Below are 20137 nucleotides of genomic sequence, written 5' to 3'. Positions count from 1 at the left end.
CTGTGAACCTGTTTTGCATTACTGGGGAAGACATATTTCACAGTGAAGGGGGACAAGCATATTGAAAGTGGAGCTGAGGGAGTGGTTGAGCAGATCAATAGCTGCAGAGGTATCGTGGTGAATGCAGGACCAAAGTCTAAATAGTTTGAGTGTGCAGTTGAAAATTACTTGAAGGAGAAGGAATTTAAAATGGGGATATGTGGGTCGTGAGAATTACAAAGAAGTGGTCACAGATGGTCTTGTTGATGATTGAGACTATAGGAATGGAGAGACCACAGGAGATATTGAGATTGTGGTGGTGGCTGTCAGTATGGGTAAGAAAGTTTATACAGAGGGAAAGGTTTAGGGATGACAGGAGATTGGTGAAGTAAGAGGAGAGAAGGCATGGCAAGGGGAACGGAGATGACAATTGCTTGTTGCAGAGCGTATAGTTCAGGGAGAAACTTGCGATGAGGCTTGAAAGGGCAATAGGTAATGAGGATTTTAAAAGAAAGGTGAGGGGATGAAACAAGGTGAGCTGCTCGAAGAAAGAGTCGATGCCAGAAGAGCAGGGGAGGGCAAGCTTTAATTTAGTGATAAGGGCCACATTGCAAACTTGATGATTTAGGTAGGTTTTGGGGGAAAGGGGCAGGGAATATAACATCTATCATGAAATTTATGAAACCTAAAATTGTACTAGTTTGGTGGTTTTTTTTTGCATGACTTGAACTTTGTATTATTGTGTTAAATTATGATAAATATAAATTATACAGTTACTTACATATTGAATCAAAACTAGTATGTTTGCTTCATCCATCAACCCATTAGTTAAGCGAAGTATGATGTTCCGTATGTCTTGTTCATCAATGTAGTTATTGTCATTGAAATCTATGTGCACAAGCAAAGGAGATTATTACAATTCAGTTTGCTAAAAAAAATGTCACAGCAGATAATATATATTAGTTAGGATTTACATTTGCATAAAGTAGAATACAACAGCTATATAGGATTATGTCCCAGTGACAATACCAGTAAAAAAAAATTGAAATTAGAAAACCAAATACTAAAATATTTTACAATACCAATCCTGTAGTTCTTGCTGGAACAGACTCATCTGTAATTAAGAAATCTTAACTGGTAAATTTAGCTGATGTTTTGATACCTGCTGGCAGTAGCATTGCCACACTATGCATATCATTAACTATCAAAACTAATTTACAACAAAAGCAATAAAATGAAAATGCACTAGTAATACAACATATTAGCTCGACTCCCTGTGCTCCATCTACAGCTCCATGGAAATGTTGTTCTTCTATCTGTTTTCAAATTATCATGTTACAGGAAGCTTCATATACTGAAAATATTAGGGTGTTAACTGTGCCTCACCTGTGAGTCAGAAGGTTATGGGTTCAAGTCCCACTCCTGAGACTTAAGCATAAAATCTAGGCTGACACCCCAGTGCAATATTGAGGGGGTGTTGCACTGTCAGAGGTGTCGTCTTTCGGATGAGAGGTGAATCACGGCGAACACGTGGTGCATGTAATAGCAGCAGCCATCCTCTCTCTTCCTGTGATCCACTGAGAAACAAAGATGGAGCAGGGTGGAGCAAAAAAACGCGATCGGGGCCCCAGAGTTTGCCCTCAGCTGGGGACTAATACTTGGGAGAATTAAGCATTTCCACAAGTCTCTCACCCTCACTCTCCACACCTTGGATTTCTCACCATCTCTCCTAAAGGCGCCGCTCAGTGCCGAGCTTACGGCTCACATCCCAACATACGCATCTAGGCCCATGCAGTAGAGTCTGGTCTCCAGTCGCCTTGGATTCCCTTGGCACTGAGTCAAGACCTTGCTCTGTTAAGCCCATGTGGTAGCTGGTGTGCAACAGCCACCCCACGTTAAAAGAATCCATGCACAGGCATCGTCCACCCTTCAAAATGAACTTCGGGACCTGGAACGTCAGGACACTCATGGACAATCCCAACAGCAACAGATTGGAATGCCGCACTATTATCATTGCCCGGGAACTCAGATGATTTGACGTTGACATCGACGCCCTAATTGAGTCCCGGCGGGCAGGGGAAGGCCAGCTCAAAGAACAAGGTGGTGGCTACACCTTCTTCTGGAAAGGTAAAGAATGCCACCTTCATGGAGTTGGCTTCACCATCAAGAATGAGCTGGTGGGCCATCTCAGAGACTCCCCTTGCGGGACAAAGCGAACACCTTATGACTCTTCGGCTCACTCTAGCCTGGAACCAGTGCGCTACGGTCATCAGCGAGTACGCCCCAACACTGGACGCTACAGATGAGACCAAAGAGGAATTCTACTCCAGCCTTGAACAGTCCCTGTCCCGTGTCCCAAAGGACAACAAGCTGATCCTTCTTGGCGATTTCAACGCCAGACTCGGAAAGGACACATATCTCTGGGGAGGTGTAATCGGCAGGGGTAGGGAAAACCAACTCCAGCAGTACCCTGCTCCTGACAAAATGCCTAGAACATGGCCTTGTCATTACCAACACCTTGTTCCATCAGAGAGACAAGTACAAGGTATCATTGCAGCACCCTCGCTCCAAGCACTGGCATCTGCTTGACTACGTCATCATTCGAGTGAGGGACTGCAAGGATGTGCATATCACCTGCACCATGACAAGAGCTGACGACTGCTGGACAGCCCACCGCCTAATCCGCTCCGTCATTAACATCAAGTTAACCCCGAAACAGCGACGGCAACAGAAACAATGATGCAGGAAAGTCAACACAGAGACACTCAAAGACCCTGTTAAGAAAGCCCAAATTCAGCCAGTGCCTTACTGCCAAACTGGTGACCCTCGATGACCCAGAGACGCCTGGTCAGCCCTCAAGGCCTCCATAATCAGCACCTGTGAAGAGACACTCGGTCACTCAACCAGGAAACACCAAGACTGGTTTGACGGGAATGACCAGGAGATCCAGGAGCTAATTAGCGGCAAGCACAAGGCATTTCTCAACTAAAAACAGCAACCCAACATGAAAGCAAGGAAGCAGCTTTACAGACATAAGAACATAAGAACATAAGAATTAGGAACAGGAGTAGGCCATCTAGCCCCTCAAGCCTGCTTCGCCACTCAACAAGATCTTGGCTCATCTGGCCGTGGACTCAGCTCCACTTACTCGCCCGCTCCCCATAACCCTTAATTCCCTTATTGGTTAAAAATCTATCTATCTGTAATTTGAATACATTCAATGAGCTAGCTTCAACTGCTTCCCTGGGCAGAGAATTCCACAGATTCACAACCCTGTGGGAGAAGAAATTCCTTCTCAACTCGGTTTTAAATTGGCTCCCCCGTATTTTGAGACTGTGCCCCCTAGTTTAGTCTCCCCGACCAGTGGAAACAACCTCTCTGCCTCTATCTTGTCTATCCCTTTCATGATTTTAAATGTTTCTATAAAATCACCCCTCATCCTTCTGAACTCCAACGAGTAAAGACCCAGTCTACTCAATCTATCATCATAAGGTAACCCCCTCATCTCCGGAATCAGCCTAGTGAATCGTCTCTGTACCCCCTCCAAAGCTAGTATATCCTTCCTTAAGTAAGGTGACCAAAACTGCACGCAGTACTCCAGGTGCGGCCTCACCAATACCCTGTACAGTTGCAGCAGGACCTCCTTGCTTTTGTACTCCATCCCTCTCGCAATGAAGGCCAACATTCCATTCGCCTTCCTGATTACCTGCTGCACCTGCAAACTAACTTTTTGGGATTCATGCACAAGGACCCCCAGGTCTCTCTGCACCGCAGCATGTTGTAATTTCTCCCCATTCAAATAATATTCCCTTTTACTGTTTTTTTTTCCAAGGTGGATGACCTCACATTTTCCGACATTGTATTCCATCTGCCAAACCTTAGCCCATTCGCTTAACCTATCTAAATCTCTTTGCAGCCTCTCTGTGTTCTCTACACAACCTGCTTTCCCACTAATCTTTGTGTCATCTGCAAATTTTGTTACACTACACTCTGTCCCATCTTCCAGGTCATCTATGTATATTGTAAACAGTTGTGGTCCCAGCACCGATCCCTGTGGCACACCACTAACCACCAATTTCCAACCTGAAAAGGACCCATTTATCCCGACTCTCTGCTTTCTGTTAGCCAGCCAATTCTCGATCCATGCCAATACATTTCCTCTGACTCCGCGTACCTTTATCTTCTGCTGTAACCTTTTATGTGGCACCTTATCGAATGTCTTTTGGAAATCTAAATACACCACATCCATCGGTACACCTCTGTCCACCATGCTCGTTATATCCTCAAAGAATTTCAGTAAATTAGTTAAACATGATTTCCCCTTCATGAATCCATGTTGTGTCTGCTTGATTGCACTATTCCTATCTAGATGTCCCGCTATTTCTTCCTTAATGATGGCTTCAAGCATTTTCCCCACTACAGATGTTAAACTAACCAGCCTATAGTTACCTGCCTTTTGTCTGCCCCCTTTTTTAAACAGAGGCGTCACATTAGCTGCTTTCCAATCCGATGGTACCTCCCCAGAGTCCAGAGAATTTTGGTAGATTATAACGAAAGCATCTGCTATAACTTCCGCCATCTCTTTTAATACCCTGGGATGCATTTCATCAGGACCAGGAGACTTGTCTACCTTGCGATCCATTAGCCTGTCCAGCACTACCCCCCTAGTGATAGTGATTGTCTCAAGGTCCTCCCTTCCCACATTCCCGTGACCAGCAAGATGACAGAAGGCCGAGGTCCAGCAAAAAACCCGCGACCTAAAAAACAAATGGTGGGTGGAGAAAGCACAGGAGGTCCAGCAGTTAGCCGACAACCATGACATGTGTGGATTCTTCAGTGCAGGCAAGACCACCTATAGCCCAAACACCAAAGGCCCTACCCCACTGCTGGCCAAGAACGGTGAGGTACTCATCAAGGACAGAGAGGCAGTCAGTGCCTGTTGGAAGGAGCATTTCGAAGATTTCCTTAAACGAGACTCTGTCCTCGATTCCATCCCACATAATGCTGCCCACCACCATCTCAGGACAACCCCAACCCTGCACAAGGTAGAAAAGGCCATCCATCAGCTGAAGATTAACAAGGCATCAGGAGCAGATGGAATTGCCACCAAAGCACTAAAGCATGGCGGAGAAGCACTATTGGCACGAATACAAGATCTCATATTTCTTATCTGGAAGGAGGAGAGCATGCCAGGAGATCTCAGGGATGCCGTAATTGTGACCATCTTCAAAAAAGGGGACAAGTCCGACTGCGGTAACTGCAGAGGAATCTCCCTGCTGTCAGCCACAGGGAAAGTCATCGCAAGAATCCTCCTCAATCGTCTTCTCCCTGTGGCTGAAGAGCTCCTCCCAGAATCGCAATGTAGATTCCGTCCACTAAGGAGAACAACGGACATGATCTTCACCGCATGACAACTACAAGAGAAAGGCAGGGAATAGCACCAACCCTTGTATATGGCCTTCTTTGACCTCACAAAGGCCTTTGACACGGTCAAGCGTGAGGGATTATGGATCATCCTCCTGTTTCGGCTGCCCTCAAAGGTTTGTCACCATCCTCCGTCTGCTCCATGATGACATGCTAGCCGTGATCCTGACCAACGGATCCATCCCAGACTCAATCCACATCCGGACCGGGGTGAAGCAAGGCTGCATCATTACACCAACGCTCTTTTCAATCTTCCTTGCTGCAATGCTTCATCTCACCCTTAGCAAGCTCCCTGCTGGAGTGGATCTAAATGATAGAACAAATGGGAATCTGTTCAACCTCTGCTGCCTCCAGGCCAGATCCAAGGTCATCCCATTCTCTCTCATTGAACTACAGTATGCAGACGACACTTGCGTCTGCGCACACTCAGAGGCCAAACTCCAAGCCATCGTCAACACTGTCACCGAGGCATACGAGAGCATGGGCCTTATGCTAAGCATCCGTAAGACAAAGGTCCTCTACGAACTTGACCCCGCTACACAGCACTGCCCCCCAATTATCAAAATCCACAATGAGGCCTTGGACAACATGGACCACTTTCCATACCTCGGGTGCCTATTGTCAGCAAGAGCAGACATTGACGACAAGGTCCAACACCGTCCTCAGTGCATCAGCGCAGCCTTCGGTCACCTGAGGAAGAGTGTTTGAAGGCTAGGACCTCAAATCCAGCACCAAGCTAATGGTCTACATGGCAGTAGTGATACCCGCCCTCCTATATGGCTCAGAGAAGTGGACTATATACAGCAGGCACCTCAAAACACTGGAGAAGTACCACCAGCACTGCCTCCGCAAGATCCTGCAAATCCATTGGCAGGATAGATGCACCAATGTCAGTGTTCTTGCTCAGAAAGACCAACATCCCCAGCACTGAAGTATTAACCACGCTCGATCAGCTCCATTCGGTGGGCCACATCATCCACATGCCCGACACGAGATTCCCAAAGCAAGCAATCTAAGTGGTGCTTCAACACAGCAAGTGAGCCCCAGGTGGGCAGAGGAAACGCTTCAAGGATACCCTCAAAGCCTCCTTGATAAAATGCAACACCCATTGACTCCTGGGAATCCCTGGCCCACGACCGCCAAAAATGGAGGAAGAGCATTGGGATGGCGCTGAGCACCTCGAGTCCCATCGCCGAGAACAAGCAGAAACCAAGTACAGACAGCGGAAGGAGTGTGCATCAACCCAGGCTTCCCACCCACCCTTTCCTTCAACCACTGTCTACCCCACCTGTGACAGAGCCTTGCTTCACCCCGGTCCGGATGTGGAATGGGTCTGTGGTGGATCCACGCATTGGACTCTTCAGTCACCTGAAAATTCACTTTAAGAGTGGAAGCAAGTCATCCTCGACTCCGAGGGACTGCCTATGATGATGATGAAATCAAAGCAACGCTTTTTCTCTCAGGTGGAAGCAAAAAATTCAATGGCACTACTCGAAGAAAAATAGGGGAGTTCTCCCCAGTGTCCTTCAACCAATATTACTAAAATAGAGCTGCGTTTCCTACATTACAACAGTAACCACACTACAAAAGTACCTTGTTGGCTTTAAAGAGCTTTGGGGGGGGTCCTGTGTTCACAAAAGGCGCGATATAAATACAAGCCTTTTTTTTCTTTAACTTTCAACTGGCTGTGAATTATGATTAAATTAATAGCATATTTCTGAAAATAATGAGCTAACATGGTTATGCGACTAAAATTGTGACGCGAAGAATGCTGTGTTTAAATCGGTGTTATGAACTGGAGGCGAAATGTCTTCCCGGACTAGTATTAGATGCTTAAGTACCCTGCTGAGATGTTATAGCATTCTGCACTATGACAATCATTATCTGTTGTTTTCAAGTTAAGTCTTCAACTTTGTTTATGTATCTTTAGACAATTTGTTATAGAAAGACTTGGAATTAATGGAAGTTTTAGGAGTTAACGTAAACTAGTCGATACGTCGTAAAGGAGATAACAACTCTGAAGTGAGCAGTTTTCTGGTTTGAGCTTCAGGATTGTGCCAGGAGAATAGGGACAAATGAGATGAAATGATTTCCACAGGAACAAACTTTGAGAAAGTATAAACAGAAAGACATGTGGCCAAAATTATACGACATCTTCAGGGAGGGTTCTTGATTCAGAATCGAAAGAAATAACTTGATATGGTATTGGATAGCAAGTTTTTAGGGAAACCTCTATAGGTCAAAAGGTCTTGTCAATATCCCAGGTGAGGCCCACCCCTAAAAAGAAAATAAAAGTAGCCTCATCAAGATTGTCTGCAAAAACAGTGTGAAAGGAGAATGAAACAAAAGTTGGACTGGTCGAACGCTCTTAAACAATCTCATGCTTTACCGAAAGAAGCTCTAGATGACGAGAAAGAGGCTGCAAGCCAGAGAACTGCTCACGTGTGCCAGCCATTTGTACGATTGGGATAGGTATCAACTTCTTGTTATGGTCATATGTTTTTTCTGTATACCTAATGTGTTATATTCCATCTTAAACTCTGATTAAACACATTATACCCACCAGTTTGGTTTACAGTTGATCCTGATTATTAAAGTGATCAGAGATAGCTTTAAACTTGGCTATTTATAACAAATTGGCTTCTGTGGCAGGATTATAAAAAGGGTTATTGTGGAGAAATGTGTTGGAGATGGACTTGGTCTATAACATCATCACAAGGCACCAGACAGGACAACTGTGTAGGAAACCTTGTAAGGGGTTGTGTTTCATCACTGAAGCTAAAAACAGAATGGCAGTTACTCATTGTAGAGATAAAGTCATGAGCAGTCTCTCAGAGAAAGAGATTATCGGAGTCATCCAAGAGGATGGATATAGTTATTCCAAGTGCTTGGATGAGATATTATTCCAAATAAATTAGAAAGAGGTGATCGGAGTCGTCCAAGAGGATGGATGTAATTACTCCAAGCACTTGGACAAAATAATATCCCAAGTGAATGAGAAGACTAAACCTAAAGAAGCCAGATAGAAACTGGCTTACACAACCCACTTCTGTGCGAAGATTGGAGACTGGAGAAATAAAGAGCAGGAGAGAGAGTGGGAGATAGAGAGAGAAGCAAAGATGTAAGCTGCATGCTAACCCATCTGAGAACTCAGCAAGGGAAGGAAAAAAACTGGGAATTAGATAATAGGTTGCTGAGATGAGAATGTAAAACAAAAAGAAAATGAAACTGACACAGAAGCTTCAGCTTTTGTGTCGAGAAAAATAAAACATGATTTGTTGAGTGAAAGGGACCTTAAAAGAGATGCTGGAATGTCAGTTTGTGTGAAAGTCTGTCTTTTAAAAAAGATGTCTGTTACATATGTTTTAGCTCCAACCACTTTTCTGAGCTGAGAGTGAAACGCTGTTTAACCCTTTGTGAGGTGTTAAGCTTGTCAATTAAAATGTGTGGTTTCATTTTAAATTAATTCAAATTGTAACAAAGCACTGCCGCCTTCTTAATTTGTTTACTGAAAGTTTTCTTGAAATTATAAATAGTGAAAAACTTGACTTACATTGTGACCATGGTGAAATTCAGGTTATTTTAAATTATGAGAGTTTCTAGTTCCGTAAAAGGGATTCTCACATTTAAAATAAAAGATTGGCAATATTTGAATTGGAATTTTGAGATAGTTGAGGTGATTCTCCTTGTTAAATATTTTGGTTGTACTGGAAAATCTTGGGTTTGGAAACCTTTTTAAAAGAAATAATACAAAAAAGTTTAGAAACAATCTAAAATGCTGTTTTCGCTGATGACAGACAAAATGTGCTCAAGGTGGGTAGTCGAGATAAGATATGGAAGTTATCTTGTCAATGAATTGCAAGCATTTGTGTCTCTAATTTAAGACACCATGTAAACTATCAAGCTTGGCAATCACTTGTTTCTGAAATTAGATGAATTGATAAAGACAAATTGATATGAGTTGCTGTTTCAAGCACTTGAAAAGGGAAAATCTAACCGAAGTTTAAAGGGTCAATACTGCTGTATGGATTTTTAATATGTTTGAAATGATAAAATGGACTTGGGAACAATATAGCTAGTTATAAAGAGCCCAATTTTGGCCATGATTTGCTCCAATTTTTTTGAAGTAAGTTGGTTTTTCTGGCATGTTAAAAAAATGACATTTTCCCCACTAAACTTGCTCCAGAGTAACTCAGTTAGGTACGATTTTTTTTAATTGAGTATTTTTTTTCCAAAAGGGGCGTTCCCAGCCACTTATGCCAGTTTTGGCCATTTATGCCACTTTGACCAGCTAAAACTTACTCCAAATCGACTTAGGTTAGCATATGTGGCCAGCTCTGAAAAACATTGTGGCAGTTAAGAATTCGGCGTAGGTTAGTACATTTAGAGTACCACAGTTCCGAGCTTCACACTATTTATTCTGATCTAGCTTTCTTGGGTCCAAAGTGGATAATCTCAGCCAGGGGAAACAACCTTTCAACATCTATTTAATCAACTTAGCTTATAGTTTTTTTAACTCATTACTTGATCTAGTTTAAGTTGTAGGTAGATTATATGAAATATTTAAATATGTAACATGAACCACTACAAGTATTGAAGCCAAAAAACTGAACCTCCTTCCCCTCTCTGCACCAAATTCCCACTTAGCAAATTCCCAACTTTTGCACTCCGTTTCTGACAATTCTGAGCGACCCGAAATAAATATTGGAGGATATTCCCCACTCACCAGGCAAACATCGGGGCGTTTCTTCAGTCAGGGATAGGGTGCGGCGAACATCGGGGCATCCCTTCGGCCAGGGATAGGGTGCGGCAAACATCGGGGTGTCCCTTCGGTCAGGGATAGGGTGTGGCGAACATCAGGGCGTCCCTTCGGTCAGGGAGCATGCTGTGAGCATCGGGTCCTGCTCACAGCATGCAAGACACGCTGGGAGGGTGAGGAGCATGCGCGCAGACTCCACTGCGCATGCGGACAGCTGCGGCAGTGTTTTCTGCCCTGGGCTGTTGCTCTGCCCCCCCACTGCACGATGTACGCCACGCTGGGACACCGGAGACTCAGCAAAGCGGGCAGGATGGGGTCACTTTTTAATCGGGGCTGTTTCCAGCACGCAAAGTTGCCACATTTAGGGTAAGTGCGCCGAAAAAAGGGGTTGGGGAAAATTGGGCCCAAAGAATGTGTTAATAACTTGGACCAAGTGGGAACATCTGATCTCTGTTTTCTACCTTTAATATTATATTGGACAGTAAGGTTTCTCCAGAGCTCATGGATATGAATAGTAATTAATGAGATGCAAAATAGAAACAGGTAAGTTACACCACCAAATGGGAATTTTTCGAACATTCTAGTGAAAGTCAAGAAAGTGTAGTTAAGAATAATAAATTGATAGCTTTCTCTTGGAGAGATATGTGTCCTTGCCTATGAACTTTTAAGGAAAATTGTATTGATAACCTGGCCACTACCCGAAACATGCAGTGGAAGATGAGCAAAGATCTCCAGAAAATAAGGTCACCTGAAAGCCCGAGATGGGCTTATATCGGATGGCAGTAAGTGTGTAGACATAATTTGTTACATATGAAGCAATTAACATGTGGAAATGCATGGTGAATTTGCACTGAAGAATGGGCCTCAGACATGCTCGGTTACTTGATAACAGCAAGACATGAAATGGCTCAGGGAAGTGAGACAATTGACACATACTTTATTGAGAAACTATCTAATTACTGAAACAATTAGAAGAGAGTTAAGCATATTGGTACCTGTCAGAGGAATTAAAATTTAAGTTAAAAGGAATTGAAGGCTAGGGAGAAATAAATTTCGTAAGAATTATCCACAATGAAATACGAGTAAAAGAGATCTGGAGAATCTTTTAAGTTCATGACTTGATGATTAGATGTTAAACGTCAGCTTTCTTTACAATGCCTGTTTTCTTTGTCTGCATCATTTTTGCTCAAAATGTATGTACTTAGTTGTGCTAGTGATTGTAAGACTGAATTATAACTTTTAACTGTAATTGTGTTTTGTAGGTAACAGAGCGTGGGAATATCCAGTACAAATCCAATATGAGGTGGTTTTGGTGGTGCTGCTGTACAATGCTTTACCGATCTAACAGGATCTGTCTCAAAACCATTGCTCAAGTGAAACCGACAGTAAATGAGATACTTAAGTATAAGCTACACAATTATGTGGCACAATTGGTACAAGTTTCACACAGGTAGGATATTGGGCTTAATATATCAGCACACCCTTTGGTTCGAATTATTTCACATGCTCTGGTAGTTTTCCAACTTGTAATGATAGTGTAATTGATATCTGTACCCTGTGTAGCAAGACTTTGATGGAGTTAGATGAAGTCCTTACTACTCGGGGGATCAAGGAGTATGGCGAGAAAGCGGGAAGGGGGTACTGAAGTTTCATGTTCAGCCATGAACTCATTGAATGGCGGTGCAGGCTAGAAGGGCTGAATGACCTGCTCCTGCACCTATTTTCTATGTTTCTATGTTTCTATAAACCAATATCTATGACTAACCAGCACTAAAATGTTTTTAATTAATTGAACACACCAAAAGAGAAGATCCAAAGCAATGTAAAGGAGACCCCAGGTGGGGTAAGATCAGGATAGATACAAGAAACAGAGGATACCCCAGGTGGGGCAGAATTGGAACACCGGAACAGTGAATTAGAAATCAGGAATGTCCAAAATGTATATGGTAATGTGACTAAAACTGTGAAGCGAAGAATGCTGTGTTTAAATCGTTGTTTTGAACTGGAGACAAAATGTCTCCTCAGACTAGTATTAGATGCTTAGGTTGCCAATATTTTGGTACCCTGTTGAGATGTTATAGCATTCTGTACAATGACAACCATTATCTGTTGTTTTCAAGTTAAGACTTCAACTTAGTTTAGGTATCTTTAAGACAATGGCCCAGAAATCCCAGTTTCTCCTTCCCGCGGGCGTTCAATGGATTTTAGAAAAAAGATGCCCACCTACCTGAAACTGCTGCGGCCACATGAGATCCCGGTCCTGAGGCCTCTCCTGTCTGCGTGTTGCAGCGCGTGCATGTCAGGATGTGCGCAGTCCTGGAGCTGGAGTCACATGGCACTGGGCAGCCAATCAGGTGTAGTATATTCTCATTCATAATAATGGGAACTCCGTAAGTTGGAGTTCCCATTATTATGAATGAGAACCCTCCCCCAAACACTAATAACCAATAATAAAAGATAGAAAAAATGCACAACATATTTTTATTAATTTAAATTAAAGTTATTTATGTATTTAAAAAATATATATTTTCCGATTTTTAAAAAAGTTATTTTAATTATGGTTTAAAATAAACTTACCGTAGTGGGGAGGGTTTTTAACAATAACATGTGTTTTTAAGATTTTATTTTACAATGTTTTTAACAGGCACAAGAGTTTTGAAGACATTTGCTGGGCAAGATATGCGTAAATCCTGCAATCTTGCCCTTGCAAATGTCCTTGTTCCCGATATGCGCGAGATCTGTCAAGCCAGAAACTTGACAGATCGGAAAAGCTGGTTTCAGCACATGCGCATTGTGCGCTGAAAACCAGTTGTTCCGATGCCTTCCCGGGTGCGTAGAAACTCCGTACGGATGCGAGGAGGCCGGGATTTCCAGGCCAATATGTTATAGAAAGACTTAAAATGGATGGAAGTTTTAGGAGTTAAAGTAAACAATCGCTACGTCGTAAAGGAGATAACGACTCTGAAGCGAGCAGTTTTTGGTTTGAGCTTCAGGATTGTATCTGAGAGAATAGGGACAAGAGAGATGAAATTAATTCTAAAGGAACAAAACCTGAGTAAGTATAAACAGAAAGACATGTGACATAATCATATGACATCTTTAGGAAAGGTTCTTGATGCAAAATTGAAACATAGAACTTGATATGGTATTGGATAGCAAGTTTTTAGGGAACCTCTATAGGTCAAAAGGTATGTCAATATCCCATGTAAGGCCCACTACTAAAAAGAGAATAAAAGTAGCCTAATTAAGATTGTCTGCACAAACGGTGTGAGGGGAGAGTGAAACAGAAGTTGGACTGGTTGAACGCTCTTTAAATGATCATATGCTTTATCAAAGGAAGCTCTAGATGAAGAGAAAGAGGCTGCAAGCCAGAGAACTGCTCACGTGCGCCAGCCGTTTGTTCGATCGGGATCGGTATCAACTACGTGTTACGATCGTATGTTTTTGTTCTGTAATTAATGTGCTATATTCCATCTTAAACTCTAATTAAACATAATATACCAAACAGATTGGTTTACAGTTGATCCTGAACATTAAAGTGATCAGAGATAGCCTTAAACTTGGTTATTTCTAACAATGCTGTATTTTGTGCCAAAAAAAGTGTTATTTTTGTGACTGTGCTGCTAGGGAGTATAAATTTCATTAGAGGCTCTAAAATTATTTAATGGATCCTTCAGGATTGATTTATGTGTAGGTTAAGATCCAAATCTGTGAGCAGACAAGGAATGAATCAGCATGCATTGCGGCTTGATTACCATCTAATCTTAGCTTTGTTCCATTTTCAGGCTGAGAGTGGGTATTGGAAGCTCCCATCTGTAGCAGGTAAAATTTTATTAAGCTATTTAAAAGGGCACTTTAGGAGTGCTAGACACCAAGTCACCCATGGGGCCCAAGTTTCAACTGGATTTGCTCCTGTTTTTTGGAGCAACTATTTTTTTTTGGAATATCCTAGAAATTGCAATTCTCTACATTTAGTTTGCTCCAGTTTCAGTGAGTTAGTTTAGTTTGGTTTTAGTTCAGTTTTTTTTCCAAAAGGGGGCGTGTCCAGCCACTTACGCCTGATTTGCAAGTCTGAACTGCGAAAAGTTACTCCAAACTAACCTAGAACGGAGTAAGTGACCACTTTTGTACACCACGAAAAACTCTGTGTAGAGTTAAGAAATCAGCGCAGCTAGCCAGAGATGGGGGGAAGGAAGAGAGAGCACGAAACACCTTCACTTTTAAAAATAAAGAACCATCATCAATAATAAATGATAAATCAATCAATCAATTAATAAATCAATAAATAAAAAATATAAAAAATAAAAAATGAATCAATAGATCCATAAATAAAAAATTAAAAGTTCCTACCTCACCTAGTGCAGCACCTATCCGTTCAGGAGCACCGGGAGCACATGCAGCCCTGCCTGCCTGACTGATTAGGGGCACGCCACCGGAGAAGAATTCGGGTGGGCCCTGCCGCCGGAGAAGAGTTCAGGCGGGGCCCCACCGCCGGGGAAGAATTCGGGTGGGCCCCGACGCTGAGGAAGTGGTCAGGTGGGCCTGCCAAAGAGCTGGTTGGGCGGCCCCATCGCAGAGGAGATGTTTGGGCGGGCCGGCGAGGAGGCCTCGAGGTAAGAGCAGTGGCAGCAAGGCGAGGGACGGTGAGGCAGGCAGGCCATTTGGCCCTGGCTAGGGGCGGCGAACATTGCTTCGTCCCTTCGGCCAGGGATAGGATCGTTCGGAGACAGGATGCACTGGGAGGGCCAGGAGCTACTGTGCATGCGTGCAGCTGTCGGCAGTCTTTTCGGCGCAGGGCTGTAGCTCCGCTCCCCGCTGTTGCTGCTGTGTTGCGCCGACTGGGGTGGAGGCCTGCAGAAAGTCCAGAATACCAAGGTAATTATCTGGGGCACTTTTCATTCTACAAACTCACCGCAAGGCTCAGAGGTGCGCCATTCTAACCAACAGTTCAAACCTGGGCCCATGAAAACTAGTTCCTTCAGAAAGCAGAGCAGTTCCTTCAGGAAGCAGAGCCTTTAAAAGGCCCACATATGTTAGTGCATATTTTGAGTATTTTTCTGTGCTCTGTTTTTTTTTGTACTAGCACTTAGAAACATAGAAAATAGGTGCAGGTTAGGCCATTCGGCCCTTTGAGCTTGCACCACCATTCAATAAGATCATGGCTGATCATTCACCTCAGTACCCCTTTCCTGCTTTCTCTCCATACCCCTTGATCCCTTTAGCCGTAAGGGCCATATCTAACTCCCTCTTGAATATATCCAATGAACTGGCATCAACAACTCTCTGCGGCAGGGAATTCCACAGGTTAACAACTCTCTGAGTGAAGAAGTTTCTCCTCATCTCAGTCCTAAATGACTTACCCCTTATCCTTAGACTATGTCCACTGGTTCTGAACTTCCCCAATTTCGGGAACATTCTTCCTGCATCTAACCTGTCCAGTCCCGTCAGAATTTTATATGTTTCTATGAGATCCCCTCTCATCCTTCTAAACTCCAGTGAATACAGGCCCAGTCGATCCAGTCTCTCCTCCACGTCCTTCCTCAGATTATGAGACCAAAACTGAACACAATATTCCAGGTGAGGCCTCACTAAGGCCCTGTACAACTGCAGTAAGACCTCCCTGCTCCTATACTCAAATCCCCGAGCTATGAAGGCCAACAAAGTTGGAGGAGAAAGACTTGGATCAACACTTAGGCTTTTCAGAAGGCAAGAGGCATGTTCGTAAAATTTGGGTATTAATTATGAGAGGAAATGTAGAAGCATGGAAAGAAAGTTGGTTGATGAATAGGAATAAAGAGTTAGGATAAGTGGGTGTTACTTAGACGGATGACAGATAAAAGTGGTGTATCTCTGGGGTCAGTGCTGGATCCACTTTTGTTTTCGGTGTATATAGGTGATTTGGACTTGGGTATTGTGAACACAAATGGTTTGAAGGTTATTGGAATTGCAAGCAGGTGGCAGACACATAAATGTAGGGTAATACATTTCTGGAGCAAAAACAGGGATGGGAATACACACAATGGAAAAATACTGAAGGATGTAAATGAACTTTGGGATTCAAATACATACTTCCATGAATGTGCAAGTGTAGGTATATAAAGCAATATCCAATTCCTTATGTGTCCACCTCTGGAAAAGCTGCTCCCCAAATCATTTACAATTGCACTTTTAAGCTGCCAACTGCCTTCCCTTTGGCCCTCCATTCACCATGATACTTTTGCAGCTGTTGATCTGCTCAACACTCTTTCTCCTCCAACTTTGATGCTCTTGTCCTCAATAACAGCATTACCTTCTCCTATCATGGTAATTTCCCCTTGTATGGCCCTCACCCTTGCTCCCTCAATTCCAAAGGATGTTATCTGGAGCATATATAGTGCACAATTAGTTTAGCCATCAATCACTAGATATGGCTGAATCACATCAACTACAGGTTGTACCTCTCCAGTCCAGGACTCTTTACTCCAGAAAAATCCCTAGTCCGGCATCAGTCCCGGCGTGGGTGGCGCCCATTGAAAAAAAAATTGGGGCTCCACATGTTAAATGTACATGTGATGCATTTTGGATGACAAATCTTGACAGCCTTGCCCTGGCCAGCTGAAGGTTTTACACACTGGCTGGTATTGTGGTTTGTCATGCAGAGAGGTCCAACTGTACTACAAGGTCACACTCTCTGTTATCAAAATCACCTACTATTCCACGATCATTGTGAAGAATAAAGATAACTTAATGCTTTTTGTTGCCTACTCCCAACCACCTTCTTAAAAAACACCACCTTGACCCATATGTCCTGATAAACTATCTCCCTATCTCCAATCTTCCTTTCCAAAGACTAGCTAAATAGCTGTTGGGGGAGTGTTAACCTCTGCAGCCTTGTCTTCTGATTCTGCTGAGAAAAGAAAGAAGGACTTGGATTTAAATAGCGCCTTTTGCAACCATCGGACATCTCAAAGGGCTAGATTTTACACTTTTGTGCACATCGCCCAAAAATGGGATTATTTCCAGTGTGGGCGGTAAAAATGGGTTTTCAGATCGCCAGCTTCTCACCCATTCTCAAAGCACCTAGTCTCCATTTTTGAAATTAGGCGTTACCGCAAGTGATATGAAATGGGCTGTAGCATTAAATCTCTCTGAACTTCTGCTGTAAAGTGTGGCCGTCCTTAGCAACGACATGGCAACGCTCGATTCCCGCGATTCAGGAGGGCAAGGGTCATCATGACATGCGCAGAAGAGGAGACAGAGAGAGAGAGAGCTGAAAGGGACTGAAAGCATGTGTGACTGTGGTGTGTGCTTGGTTGGCTGTTGTGGGAGGCACGAAGGAGATTCACTAGCAGCAAAAAGCCTACTAAGCACCAAGAATATAGTTGGCACCGAGTTTTTGTCCAAAAAATAAGATATAACATGGAAGGGATGGTGGAGGCCCTGGAACTGGTAGCCAGAGGGCTCCCAGTGGTCCCGGAGCGCGGCACTGCACCCCATGGTGCCACAATCCCATTGCCAACCATACATGAGAGCCAGGAGCAACATCTTGCTTCTGGCTCAGAGCATGTTCCCACCTCGGGACCGTCCTCTCCCGTATCCACCCAAGCAGCGGTTCGGCCGTCATCCTCCCCTCCCCCCCAATGAAGCATCGCCTGAGGAGCTCCTCGGCCAGGTGGCTTGGAGTCAGGAGGGGAAAGGGATGGGGTAGAGGTGGGGAGGTGAAGCAGTGGGGGCGGGGGGGTGGGGGGTGGAAGGGTTGTTATTTACAGAAATATTTATGATTTCAGACAAATGTTCGGTTTAAATGTTTTTTATTGAACAAAACTTTGTTGCGCATTGGCTCAGATAGCTGCACCGTTACATGCTGGTGATTTCTTAACATCAAAAGATATAATTACACTTAACTTCAATCAACTTAAACTTTAACTGTCACCAAGATAATGCCCACCACTGATGTATCACCTACACACCCAGCCTTGTAAATACCACCAACGTTCTTTCAGGCAAAGCGCCCATTGATGAGCTCCTGACGAAAGGCTCTTGCAGCTCTCACACCACCACGGGCCCTTTCATGCGGTCTACAGGGGGGCGGGGGCATGGCTTCAGCATCACCCTGATTGTCTGGGCCGATGTCAGCATCCGCCTCCTCGTCCTCCTCTTCCTCTCTGTGGTGAGGTGGACTGTCAGACTCTTCAGGCAATTCTTGTCCCCTCCTGATAGCCAAGTTGTGCAGCATGGAGCACACCACCACAAATTGAGCTACCTGCTCTTGGTGGTATTGGAGGTCGCTTCCTGAGTGGTCCAGGCATCTAAAGTGCTGCTTAGGCACGCCAATGGTTTTCTCCACTATATTGCAAGTGGCTGTGGCTCTCTTGTATCGCCTCTCGTCTTCGGTGTGGGTGTCATGCGGGGGGGGGGGGGGTCATCAGCCAGGTGGCGAGGCCATATCCTTTGTCACCAAGAATCCAGCATTGACCTTGTGGCTGATTGTTAAACAAGTCAAATACAGTGCTCTCACGCAGGATGTGAGCATCATGGATGCTGCCCGGAAATTTTGCATTCATTGCCATAATTATTTGCTGGTGGTCGACAACGAGTTGGACCTTCAGGGAGTGGAATCCCTTGTGGTTCCTGAAAGCCTCTGCATCCTGAAAAGGTGCCCGCATCGCGATGTGCATACAGTCTATTGCTCCCTGCACCTTGGAGAAGTTTTCAATTCTGGAGAATCCTACAGCCCTCTTAGTCTGTGCCTCCCTGGTCACTGGGAAGCTGATCAAGTCCCTCCTGCATGTGAATAGGGCTTCAGTGACCTGCCTAATGCAGCAATGGGTGGCATGCTGAGATAGACCACAAATGTCGCGAGCTGAGGCCTGAAAAGAACCCAACACATAGAACGACAGTGCCGTGGTGACATTGACCTCGATGGACAATGCAGTACTGATGGTGCTGGCAGGCTGCAGATCTCCCCTTATGAGCTTGAATACCTCAGTGATAACCTCTTTGTGGAAGCGCAGTCTCCGAAGGCAGGTAGTGTCGGGCAAGTCGAGGTAAGAGCGCTTGTCCCTGTACTTGCGGGGGGTGCAACATCTGGTCCTCTTCATCAGTCTGGCACATCTTACATTGGGCACATAATGCAGTGGAGTGTACCTTCTGCCATCTCGAGTCTGCAGCATGTAATTGGTCATCAAGAGAGGATGAGAAAGGATAGGTCCCATTGCAATAGCTCTCTGTTTTCCACCGATTGGTCACAAAGAATGAATGTCCCGATGAAGACACTATTAAATTCCAATCGGTCACAGAATGGTCAAGATGTTTGTACAGGTGTTCACATCATCTCCAAAGACTTCCAGAGTACATCCGACCTCCCGCGAGGTTGAAGCAGAGCAGCCTTTTAAAGGAAGCGTCGTGTGATGTAGAACATGGCGTCCATAACACTGTGATTAGTTCTGGTTAGTTCCTCTTTTTCCAGGCGTTTTTTTGGGGGAGCGATATTGTGGGTGATATGTGTGCGAGGTGGTGAAGGTGACGCTGGGAAATCTCATGGCCGTTCGGCAAATGTGATCTTTACGACAAAAGAAGAGTAGGCGGGCGGTATTATTGAATGTCGGCTTTAATTCCATGCAGAAACTAACGCTGGCCGATATTATGGGCATTGATTTCACCCATTCTGATGATTCCACCCAAAATAATTGGGCGGGCGGTATGATTTTGTACTGGCATTACGCACATGGGGAAAGTAACGCTCGGTGATAAGTTTCCGCAAAATGCCATCAGTTTCCATTTTGTGGCTAAATGGGCGATATATGGGCGTTATACGTTTTTTCAGTGGTAAAATGGACGTTAAGTGGGCGTTAAGCATGCAAAAAAAGTGGAAAATCTAGCCCAAAGTGTTTTACAACCAATAAAGTACTTTTGGAGTGTAGTCACTGTTGTGATGTAGGAAACACAGCAGCCAATTTGCGCACAAGCAAGCTCCCACAAACAGCAATGCGATAA

At 44.2% G+C, this 20137-nt stretch overlaps 1 protein-coding gene across 1 annotated transcript in view; it reads right to left on the bottom strand.

Moving 5' to 3' along the window:
* LOC139266638 (calcium and integrin-binding family member 4-like) overlaps positions 1-20137 on the bottom strand; it is a 68337-nt gene that overhangs the window by 14694 nt on the left and 33506 nt on the right. The window contains exon 4 of the mRNA XM_070884226.1: positions 761-867. Within this exon, the coding sequence (XP_070740327.1) occupies positions 761-867 (107 nt within the window). The remainder of the gene's footprint in view (positions 1-760; positions 868-20137) is intronic.

The sequence above is a fragment of the Pristiophorus japonicus genome, chromosome 7, assembly GCF_044704955.1.
Source record: "Pristiophorus japonicus isolate sPriJap1 chromosome 7, sPriJap1.hap1, whole genome shotgun sequence".
Lineage (NCBI taxonomy): Eukaryota > Metazoa > Chordata > Chondrichthyes > Pristiophoridae > Pristiophorus > Pristiophorus japonicus.
This window is presented reverse-complemented; position numbering and strand designations above follow the sequence as displayed.